This window comes from Centruroides sculpturatus, unplaced genomic scaffold (genome assembly GCF_000671375.1).
Source record: "Centruroides sculpturatus isolate CEXI.00-Female unplaced genomic scaffold, Cexi_2.0 scaffold700, whole genome shotgun sequence".
NCBI classification, from domain to species: Eukaryota; Metazoa; Arthropoda; class Arachnida; order Scorpiones; family Buthidae; genus Centruroides; species Centruroides sculpturatus.
The window spans coordinates 202412-215249 of NW_019385123.1; the positions used below are offsets into that span (position 1 = coordinate 202412).

Below are 12838 nucleotides of genomic sequence, written 5' to 3' on the forward strand. Positions count from 1 at the left end.
AGAAATTTAATCATTAGTATTACATACTTTCTTCCTCTTAGAAAAATAGTCTATTCATGTCTTATCTATTCAAAAATTCTTTTTATTTCTTTTTTAATACTGCAAAAATATATAAGCAACTTGTATACAACTTGTAACAAATATTTCATTCTGTATTCATCAAAATAAACTCCAAGAAGCAATGATCATAAGAGAACTGATTCTGATATATCTGGAAATGACAAAAAGAAGGATCCAGATACAAGTTGAAATGTATGTAATAGATATGAAATTAAGAAAAATGAAATAAAAACAAACAATACCAAAATCTTTAGGAACTCGACATAGGAATAATGTAAAACATATCATCATCAATGTCAATTGATAATGATATATTTGAGTCTTGAACATAAAAGCATTTTATATTGAATAAACAAAACTTCAAATTAATTTTTAAATATGATGCAAAAACTGACCAAAATTTTTATTATTTGTTGCAGAAGGAAATAAAAGGATCATGAAAGTAGATGACAAGATTGAAGTTTAAAAAGAATTCTAACTTAAACAAAAATAGAAGAATGAAACTTGGAAGTCAAAAACAGAAGATTATCTGATTCATTCCTGTAAATGTGCAGATAATCTGACTTCCTACACAGTTAGTTTCCATCATAATGATTGGAAATTGAAATTTGGTAAGTAAATTATTCATGATGTTTTAAAAACTGAAGTAAAAGCTTCAGTTCTTAAAACATCATGAATAATTTTAGATTTTAGATAATTAGATGTTAACATTATTTATTTTAAAGTATGCTTATATTCAAATGATGACTATATCATTTTTGAAGTCTAAAAATTTGGAAATTTTCTACGTTGCATTTCTTTTTTTTATGCACAAAGTATTTATTATTATTATTATTATTATTAATACTTGAAAAATAATATTTTAGTTTGTTCAATTTTCAATTGTATTAAACAGTAATAAAAAATGTAACTAATTTGATATATGTAACCATATGTTTATATTAGATATATTAATTTCTGTAATCATAATATTTATGTTAAAAATTTCTAACAGATGATAACTTTCTGGAAGTTTGACAACTTACTGTATAAAGATGCTTCCTCTTCAATACTATAAGCAGCATGTATTAAGGGCAAAAATTTTGATTTTCTCTCTTAAAATCTTATTTCTATTAATTTCATTTAAAAAAGAATGCTTATGAAAATTTTTATAAGAAAAATTTTTTGACAATATTTAATATTAAGGGCATGTTCACATGAGCAACTTTCAGTTGCACTACAAAAAAATTACTGTCACTACTTTGTGTGATTAATTGCATACCCAAGGTCACAAGTGACAAATATGTAGCTGCAACAGAAGTGTAGTTAATTGCATAAACATTCACACAAACTACATATTACAGTTGTGACTAAGAAATACCTAAGACTTTTTCCAATTTCCAGTGTGAAAATGGATTTTGTAGAGCTTGTGTGTGTTTCACTTCTTGTAAAACTTCATAAAAGAATACAAAGGCAATAAAGAGTTCACCCACTGTAAGCTGGCAGCATCTAACAGGGGAGTTTCATAAAATATATCATGATTTTAAAAATGAGAATGAACAGAATTAAGAAATTAGTAACAACAAATGTGTTTTTTTCTAGAAAACACACCTCATTTGGGGGAACCACTTATCATAAATATAGTGCATTGGTGAGCAACTTGAACTTTGTAGACTTCTAATGAATTGCAAGCATTTTTTCATATAAAGATGCAGACTTCATGTCTGCTGAATATCAATACATTCCATAACTTCCAGTACACTAGATACTAATACCAAGATACACTAGATATAATTTCTAAAAAACTAGTTTTTTACTTGTGTAACTTAATTTAAAATACAAAAGGATTCTCTAGTAATGAAATAAATAAATAAAATAAAAATAGAATTCCTAACAACAATTAATAAAATCTCTAGCTAGAAATAACTTCAAATATGATTTATTTTAAACAGGTGATATCCATGTAATATATTAATATATTACTGTATTGATAGTGACTATAATAAACATGTCCACTTTTTTAGATGTCAAGAACTATTTTATATTTTATTCAATAATATTTATTATCTACTTACTACATGATTCTAACATTTTTAACAATAATTTTCATGATGCAGATAGCTGATTCTATTTGCAAACTGCCTGCAAATATGACAATCCATAAAAAAAAATAAATAAATAAAAATTGCATTTGTTATCAAATGAAAAGTAACTTCAAACATTATTCTCAATTTTGCTAAGCTATATATAACAAAACAAAAATTTCTATCTTGGAATAAAGCCAATCACTTTACATAAGACAAAATTATAAAATCATCAGTCCAAAAGAAATTTACATTAAATAGTAATCTTTAATAAATTTTTTAAAAAAATTATTATTTTTCAGTATGTTTATATCAAAAATAAAACTATTATCTTTTGTACAAAATCAGAATTTTTGTTTTGTTAGATCATTTAACAGTCTAGAAAGCATAAAATAACTTTATACCCAATTTTTATCTTTTAAAAAATATTACATTATTACAATATAAATGTCAACATTCTAATTATGAAACTGAGAATGTTATTAAATTTGCTATCATAAGTAAATTCAATAAACTAAATACAGTATTTAAAAATTTTTTCTTCTATAATGCTAAATATCAGGTAGCTAGATATAACTAGTAATCAGATACTCAGATACTTAAGCAATACAGGTATTTGTTTTAAAAATTACAATTGTTCTATTGTAATAAAGTGTATGGTAATATATATGGCATGTCCAAAAAGTAAAAATACAATGGCTAGTATTTATTCAAAACATTTTTATCTAACATATTCACTACACCTTATTTACTGGTACATGCAATATTTTTCTACATAAATGCCACCATTATCCAAACACTTATTAATTTGGGTACTAGCTTCCATATCCCAGAGTCATAGAATTCTACCTCTGCTGCCAGAACCACATGTCAACTTCCATTTTTGATCTCATATATGTCATGGAAGTGTTGTCCTGCAAGATGTTTATTCAGATAAAGAAACAAGTGAAAGTTGCTGGGAGCAAGGTCTAGGCTGCATGGTGGATGGTCAAAAACTTCCCACTTGAATCGTGAGAAGTATTTTGTTGACAATCACTGTGAGCCCGAGCATTGTCAGACACCAGTTGTCAACAATCTCTTCCATTTGTTTTGAATGGCCCATCAAAGGTGGCAAAGTTTGGCAATATGCAGCAGCATTAATTGTGGTGCCAGGAGGCATGAAGCCAATCAGAAAAATGCCTTTTCTGTCCCATAAAACAGAAACCATAATTTTTTTTTTGCTGAAACTGAAGTTTTCAATATCTTCAATAATATTTTAAAGACATAAAAAAATTTAAAGTATATGAAGATTACTGATAAACATACAACAAACTATCTGGTTGTTGTATCTTATAAATTTAATTTCATTGGGCTGCAATTTGAAAAAACTGTAGACCTATAAATTCATACTGTTGCCTGCCTGTCTATCTGTCTTTCCTTAATCTCTGGAATGGTGTTAGATAAGTGAAATTCAAGACCAGATATGGAAAGCTTAGGAGCAGAAAGTCCTGATTCACTATATACAAACTTCAGAAGTCATGTCATGCAAACCAGAAGTCATGCTATTTCAATACAAAAATTTTTCCCCAAAAGATGTTAGACAGATGACTGATATGACTCTATTGTTAACGGCAAATATAATCTATAGGGGCAAGCCACTACTAACTTGAGGTAGAGAGAGTTTATATTTTAATTAAATAAATTAGGTTAAATAAATTTAAAATATAATTAAAAATTGCAGTCCAGCATTGTGACAATGTAACAATAAATAATTGCTCATTTTTTATAAATTTCCATGTTGTAATTAATCATACTGGGCTTCTATATTATTACATTCATTTTGTTATATATACACATAATTTATGAAGAGTGAATTTTCTATACCAGATTTTATAATTCCTATATTAAGGATCAGTGCATATAATAAGTATATAATTACTTAATAAGTTGCAACTGTATTTGACTCTCATATTTTTGTGCAATTCTTATTGTGTAAAAGTGTAGAAACAACCTGACAAAAAATTATACATAGAGTAATATGTACAGTTATCCCTTGTATAACACTATAGTTACATTCCAAACAAGTGTCATGTTATGCAAATCCATGCTATACGACACAAAGGACTAATGCAAAATATAGGATTACATTCCAGAGGTTAGCAAAAGTATACTATTCTTTTGCATTACTAAGAAAAATATGTTTATTAAGGCAATTGATAATTTATTTCCAATCAATAATTAACAATAACAATTAAACATACTGTATAATGCATTAATATTAATTTTAGTTAAATGAGGGCATTTTCTTTTTACAAAGTATTGTCGTCATCTTAGCTTTTTTTTGTTGATCTTGATCAGAAGTATCAGCAACATTTTCATATTTTTTATTTTTATCATAAAAATTTTTATGGATGACAAAATAAAAATATTTTATTAATCAAAAATTTGTTCTATCAGGCTGAGTTTGTTCAGTCAAATACCAAGTGACTTTTTTTCAGAATTTGTGTTCAAATAACTAATTGTTCAAGTATTGAGATACCATTGTATTTCATTTTTACGAATGAAGTAATCATTTGTAGATAAGTAATATTTATGGTTAAAGAAAGGTTTAACAACACTTAGTAAAGTTTATATAAACATTTTTAGGTAAGTACAAAGATTAATCTATAAAAAGGAAACACAGTGACAGTCTTTAAGGACTAAAGTATGAAAGCAATGACAACTGGTTGATAGGAAACTTAGAACAAGGAAGAAAAAATTGCACTATCAGTTTACATTAAAGTAAATCCAACAAGATGCACAAAATAATTTTAAAATTTCAATATTCTAAAATCCTTGGGCAAATTTTGAACAACATGCATGCTTACTTGAATAGAAAAAATATATATTGAATAATCAAGTTCACACTTAAAAATTGAAATTTTGTATGGAGGATTTCAAAAAACATGTTAGAGAGAAACTGGACATTGTGTTGTACATAAGATATCCCAATTTTCAAACCCTATTAGAGCAAAACCATATAGTACAAGGAATATTGGCACTTGATCACCAATAAAATGGTTCATTGAAACAAATTCTCAGATGCATCAGGAGAATATGAACAATGTGGCAAAAGCACATGTTGACATGCCATTAAATAAAATACTATTGACATGCATTCAATTACGTAATGTTTGTTAAATATGTTAATGTATTTTAGTCATATCTTAATCAAAAGAACATTATTTATTCTAATTCTATGTCACGACTTGGTGCATTTACTGACACTAGGCAAATAATTCCATCATCTACTTTTAATTCATACAGTCACGCGTTTCTGTATGAATTAAAAGTAGATGATGGAATTATTTGCCAAGTGTCGGTAAATGCACCAAGTCGTGACATAGAATTAGAAGAAACAAGAAAAAGAAGACACGGTTTCGACAAATAACTAAAACTTATTTATTAAAACATTATTTATGTTACAATAAAACATTATTAAGCTTATTTAACACAACTAGTTTATTATAAATTATACCTGTAATGAAGATTAATTGATTATTTAGAAAAAATAGTTAATTTGTAATTGCATATCTTTAAATTAATTGTACTTAATATTATTATACTTTTAAATTCAATAAATTACTTCATTTCAATTTCAAATTTATTTATTCAGCCAAATTACAATACCAATTTGTTTGTAATTTACAATATTAGAATATTCATATATACTGTGTATATATATATATATATATATATAAAATCATTTTGGAAACTTACAAAATGCATTTTCATTTCTTTTGTTAAATTATATATTTCTAATAAGTTATTTTACTTATTTTATATACTTTACATCAAAAAGTATTAATAAAAAAAACCCATTAGTTTGTAAAACATGAAAGTGTTAATTTTCAAAAGATTAAAAAAAGTTTGAATACCAAATCTTTACATGTAATTTTATACACTATTAATATAGTGATGTTAAATATGTGAATCTTATCTTAAATCATCTTATTTTAAATTTTTTTAAAATCTAAATTTAGCTCAGTTAAAAGTTAAAACAATTTGATAATTAGGTATATCCAAATTATCTCAATACTTAATAATAAAAAGTCCAATACATAGGTATAAAAATATTCCAGTCATTCAGTATTGATCTTAAAATTTCCATTAACTGATACTTTTTTATACTATTTTCAAGTACAATTTCAGACAATTTTTCCACATTTATCTTTAAAATTAGCCAAATATTAAGCACTTATTTAATTTAGGATATTGTATCAAGAAAAATATTACCTCCATTTCCCATCTTCCAAAACCCATAATGTCTTCTTTCACTATTATTGGCAAGGGATCCAGACGACCTAAAAAATAAATAGCAATATTTAAAAATTTTTACTGAATAAAAATCTTGTGACAAAATGTAATTTTATGATGAATTTCTTTTGTTAAAAAACTGTAAAAAACTTTTTAACAACCTATACAGCTATATAAATTCATTCTGAAATTAATTTTTAATATTTATTCAATTATTTCATTTAAAACTAAATTATTATTGAATTTTCTAATGTAACTTTTATATTAACATATTTGTATTATGCATTTAATTACATAATGAATTAATACTCAAAATAAATTATTTAAAAACAAAATTAGGGCATCCTAGAATTCATTTGACCATTTCACATAAAGACTGGCAAGCAACTTTCTAGCACCCTTGGTTCCAAAATCTTCTTGGATTAACAGATTTAGAGGACTAATCAAGGTCACATAACTCAACAGTACATCACGAACCACTAATTATATGCATTCCATGTCTGAAACATTATGGATTGAAGACCTGAATTAAGCTTAAATACAATGTAGACTGGTATATACTATTGATATCAACCATTACCAGTTGATACAATTGACACTTGCATCTATTATAGAAGTATAACTAAGGTTAAATATAACTTAAATTGCATGGAATACAAGGATCACAACAGCAGCAATGCAGAAAAATCAAATGAATGCACAATACACACAATGCCATTTGTTGTCATTCAGTGAACAAATCTGGCAGTCATGGGAATTTTAAATGCTCTCTCATAATCCTGTATGGATTACATCAGATATTCTAACTGGAATTTCTTGAAAAAAACCACTTCAAAAGCTTTTTAACACCAACAGTTTATAATTTTTCTCACTAATGTTTCCAATGTTTTCAACAATCATCATTAACTCTTACATGGAACATAACACATTTAATTCCAAAAAAGAAAATATAAAATGCCAAAGATTTTAAACTTAATGTCCAAACTGACAACTATAAAGTTAAGGTTGTTGATTTGGACATTAACTTTAAATCTTTGAATCTTTTTACATGCAACAAAAAATCTTCATTAGACAGAAAATAAAAGGGGGTTCCAAAAACAGCCCAAACACTTCTAAAACAAGTGAAGCAAGATGCTGCTAAGAGTCTACAGAAATCCTTATGGTATAGATCATTGTAATTGAGACCTTTGAACAGAATTATTCTGAGATCTTTACCTATTTCCTTACAGAATTTAATGTTTTGCAAGAACCTGCTACAAGAGACACAGGTACCAGAATTTTTGTATGAAGGTGTTTGCAATTTGCAGTTCTGAAAAATTAAATTTGTATAACTTTTTCATTGATGAATATTATGTCTATGCCAATAGTTTCATGAAAAGCAACACTCATTTTTGAGGCAATCATAAACCAAAAACATTTTGAAGTCCATCTCTATTTCACAAAATTGTGATGTGGAATAATATCTTAAGTTATTAGACTTTATTTCTTTAATGATGCAAATGAATCTACAATTCTTACTATAAAAGATTACCTACATATGCTTAAACCTTTGTTGTTCCCATTCCACAAGCAAATGCATTTTTCATGACATTTGATTCTTGCATACGTGTATATAAATTTTTATATGTAAAAATTTCCTGGAAATCTCAAATAAAAGTGACATCGAGTGGCCTCCCAGGATGTCAGATTTGTCTCCTCCATATTTCTTTCTGTAGGGTTATTGTGGTGTACAGTACTGTGAGATGGAAATCAAAAACTACTGTTGAACAAAGAAAATTATTTGTGAAACTGTCAACTCAATCCAATAAAGCACTCTCACTGTTATAATTCAGAATGCATGCATTGCAATTTGTAATCTGTACACAAAAGGATGAAAAACACTGAGCATGTTTTCTGTTCTACTTTGTAGACTAACAAACTTTTTCATTTTCTATTAATTTTGAATTATGTTTCATATTTAAAAATTTTTAAATTCTGAGACACCCTATATAATAAATAATTTTTATATTTTTTAAAATAAATACAAATTCATTTTTTCTCTGCTTAATTTTCCATTTTTAAATACTAATGTTATAATAATTTAATTAATTATACAGTATTACATATTTGCAAAAATACAATACCTTAATTTTAAGTTTAAATTTTTTTGCTCTGAAAAATTATATTTATTGAACATTTATTTAATGTATGTATCTGATATGTTATAAACAGTACTCCATCCCATTATGTTATAAAACTTTAAAAATGAAAGGGTAATATACTGGAATGTCAGAAAAAATAGAAATATTTTAAATTTTCTGACAAGTATTATTGAAATCCCTCCCCATTACATAAAATTAAAAAAATCTAAATTTATATAATTAACCATATTTAGTTATCATTATAACAAAAGCAATCTAATCAGTATTACTATCAAAGAGGTTCATACTTTATAACGTAAATTTTAATTTCAAACTTTTATAAATCCAGATAAAATAAAATAAATAAATAGCCTAAAAATATTTTCAACAAATTTTTAAATTTACTGAATAAATTCTCTATCATATGTTGCATAATAATTTTTATATTGAACGATGTGTTGTTTACATTTATGTAAACAATACATTATTCAGTTTTGTTCATTTTTCTACTAAATTTTTCAGCAAAAAATAAAAAGATATCATAGATTATTTTTTAAAAACATTACAAATCTATAAAATTAATATGTACTATGTATTTTAACAAATAAATATACCAAATATCAATACATATTTGTTTAATCCTGAACAGATCACATGGCCTAATGGACACGTTATGCTTTTAAGTCAATATGTAATATTTCTTATAAAATTAAATCAATACCAAGACATTTTTGAATGTTCAAAATTACATTATGTGATAACACCAACAGGTGTTTGAAAAAATTACAATAAAATACTGTATAAAATAGCACTGTTGATAATATATGAATCACACTGATAAAAGTTATTAAGTGCAGTTCAACAAATGTTAATATATTTATAAATAAATTGTATTTTGTTATTTATTTTACCTTTTAGTCACCTAATTCATCAAATAGACTATTTTTAAAATTACCTAAAAGCATTTTTTTAAAGTGAAAAGACCAAAAACCAAATTTTGTTGTTTGTTTTTGATATTGATTTTATGGGGATAGATTGTTTTTGGAGGAGGCCAAATAGCTATTTGATGGCACTGCCTGTAATGTAAGTGAAAAAGAAAATTATGAAGTATTATCTCAGCTATTAAAAAAGTGATGATAGCCATTTCAGAAAAAATAAATTTAAAGAATTGAAAACAAAATCAGAACAACATAACACTGAAAACTGTAATAAAAGTTCTTACATAGATACTTCTGATGATGATTCTGACAGTGAAGATGAAAAATCAACTCCTATTACAGGAGATATCTTACAATCAAAAGATGAACAAGAATGCTGGTACAATTAAAGAAAGAAAACTTTATTACTCAGAAAAGTAAAAACTAATAATAGAAATCTGTAAAATTCAAAAGACATTAACTTTTTTTGTTTATTATTTATAATTTCGTTTGTTGCCATAGCAAAAATTTAAAATAATTAGAATAAGAATTCTATCATCAGTTTTATTAAAATAAAACTGTGATATTGCTTTAAACAATAAATGAAATAGACTGTCAAATAGCAATTTTTGACATATGGATGGAAAAGCCAGAAAAACAAAGACATTTCATAGCAAAAGAGCTATAAATTTCCTGAAGTACAATGTATGGATTGTTAAATCAGTATTGTAAGACATTGTCTATTTCTTGAAAGCCAGGCTGCATGAAAAATATGCAGCCTGGCAAAAATTTACAAAAATTGCAGTGAGAGATGTTGCAAAAAAAATGCAAAACTAATCAAACAATAGTTCAAAGGGCTAAGCAGCATGCAAGTATAAGATCATATAAAAAACAAAAATATCTAACTAATGACTGAAAAACAAAAGAAGCATGAAAATTGTATTGTTTAATTAGCAAGAAAAATGTTTGTTTGGTTTTAGACAACATGTATGTAAAGGCTGACTTCTCAACACTTTCTGGCTCATGCTATTATAGAGTTTGAAGGAGTTCTTCAAGAATCTCAAATTGATGTCAGAAAGTTTGGCTAAAAATATCTGGCATTGCAAGCAATTTGCCAGTATAGATTGAAAAGTTTGTTGTTTGTGACAAAAGGAAAAATTACTGCCAAAATTTATATTAATGAATGTTTAAAAACATCTTTATCTTTTTTAAGAAATCATTGTGGCCATAACAAAAATATTAATCATCATTAAAACATTTGAATATTTTTCTTTAGATTCATATAACTAAAATTCAAATATTCTAATAAATCAAACAATAAATTCAAATGCTAGAATGAACCATCATCCCAAGTGAAGTTGCTCTTGAAGGAATTCCATTCAGTTGATGTTTGTGAAACTTGACGATGGCTGATGAAGACAGCCAAAAACATTCATTGCTAGTTCAAGAAGTTAATTTGCTTAATAAAGTGATTCCTAGCTTGAAAAATATTCCAGCAGATTATGTCTTTATCTACAACTAAAATTTAGAATCCTTAAAGTTTCATATTAGCTTTAAATATTTTGAATAATTTTCTACATTTACATAGACAAGATATATAAAAAATTTCATACATTGAGACAAATATACTCATTATAATATAAGCATAAGAATCTTATATATTTTTTACTTTCCTGGCTATTATATATAACAGAGGGAAAGTATGGCAATCGGTCAAAAAATGACCCCTCCCCAGATTTTTAATTTTTGGACTCAGGGAACTTTAAAACATCAAGAAATGAAAAAAAAAATTGGGGCCCAATTTGTGTGTGTGTGTATGTGTGGGGCAGGATTATCTTCACCCTCTTTGAAGCTTAACTCCTGTGCTTTTGGTAAAAAATTTCTGAAATTTTGTAGGAAGGTGAGTGTACTAGAGGATTGATGCTATTAAATTTTGGTGATTAAAGTTTGAGGGGAAGGGGATGGGAAGATTAAAAGGGGTCAATTTGTACCAACAACAGGGTCAAACCTAATGGCAATTTTACTCATTATTAGTTAGCATTTTACGATTTTTTGATAAAACCTATCCCTATCATCAAAATTAAGTTTTTGCCATTTTATAATATTTAAAAATTAAAACAATTTTTATTTAATTATAACAGACAGTGCCACCAAATATTGCCAGGAAAGTTAAGCAACTTGTTGCTGGATTTTGCAAAAGTCAATAATGGTAAATTTACCAATTAAATTTTTCTCTTCTTATTTGAATTTTTCATTTACATGATTACTTGATTCACATAATTAAATCACACATTTGTAAATAAATACATATGCAAATAAAAAGTAAAAAGAAATGCATATAAAGTGATACCTTGTACTTTGAACGATTAACTTCAAAATGACTGAAAGTCTGAATGATAAATTCAGAAAAATTCATTTTAGAGTTTGAACAATGCTTCTTGTTAGGTGTATTGAGTTCACGGGTTGGATGTCACGCCAACTTATGTCAATCAAAACTTCCAAGAACGTCAGTCTATGAGGCGTTAGACTAGTTGGGCATGTAGTTTATGCCATAACTTTTGTAAATTTAACATAGAAAAGAAGACTTCTTTTCTATGTTAAATTTACAAAAGTTATGGCATAAACTACATGCCCAACTAGTCTCTTCTTTTCTATGTTAAATTTACAAAAAGTTATGGCATAAACTACATGCCCAACTAGTCTACGTTCTTGGAAGTTTTGATTGACATAAGTTGGCGTGACATCCAACCCGTGAACTCAATACACCTAACAAGATGAGTAACAGAATTCGGATGTTCTTCTTTTCTATGTTAAATTTACAAAAGTTATGGCATAAACTACATGCCCAACTAGTCTAGTATATTTAACGCCTCATAGACTGACGTTCTTGGAAGTTTTGATTGAACAATGCTTCAAAATTCAAACCATGTATGCAGCAAAAAACATGTGGTTCAAGCATAAACACATTATGTTGAGCAACCAAGTCATCTCTCACTCTTTCTCTTGTATTATGCTCAAATGCTTTCAGTGCTTTTTCAATTTAGTTTTGGTGTGTTTAATTATATAGGGCAGTACCCTACTTATGAACAGGTAAGATTCCCGAGGTTTTGTAAAAAGGTAAAACTAATCTAAAAAGTACCTTTGTACACAATAACCACTTCTTGTTAGTGTTTGATCCTTCAATATTCTTAACAAAATGCATTATGCTTGTTTACCCACTCGCTACTGTTTCCACAGTAATACAGCCACACTTCTTGTATTTATCTCCACTGCTAGATTTACTATTATGTTTTGAATGCATTTTTGAAGCAATAATTGTAAAAATTTATAAAAATTGTAAACAGTACTGAAAACCATCATTACTTCTAATGTTATCAACTTCAATGCCACCTCATGAGAGGTG

The 12838-nt window shown here is 26.7% G+C and overlaps 1 protein-coding gene across 6 annotated transcripts in view; it reads right to left on the reverse strand.

Moving 5' to 3' along the window:
- LOC111635081 (G patch domain-containing protein 8-like) overlaps positions 1–12838 on the reverse strand; it is a 98293-nt gene that overhangs the window by 35810 nt on the left and 49645 nt on the right. For all 6 annotated transcript variants that reach the window (XM_023379932.1, XM_023379933.1, XM_023379935.1 and 3 more), the window contains one exon: positions 6378–6445. In XM_023379932.1, coding sequence (XP_023235700.1) covers positions 6378–6445 — 68 coding nt within the window. The remainder of the gene's footprint in view (positions 1–6377; positions 6446–12838) is intronic.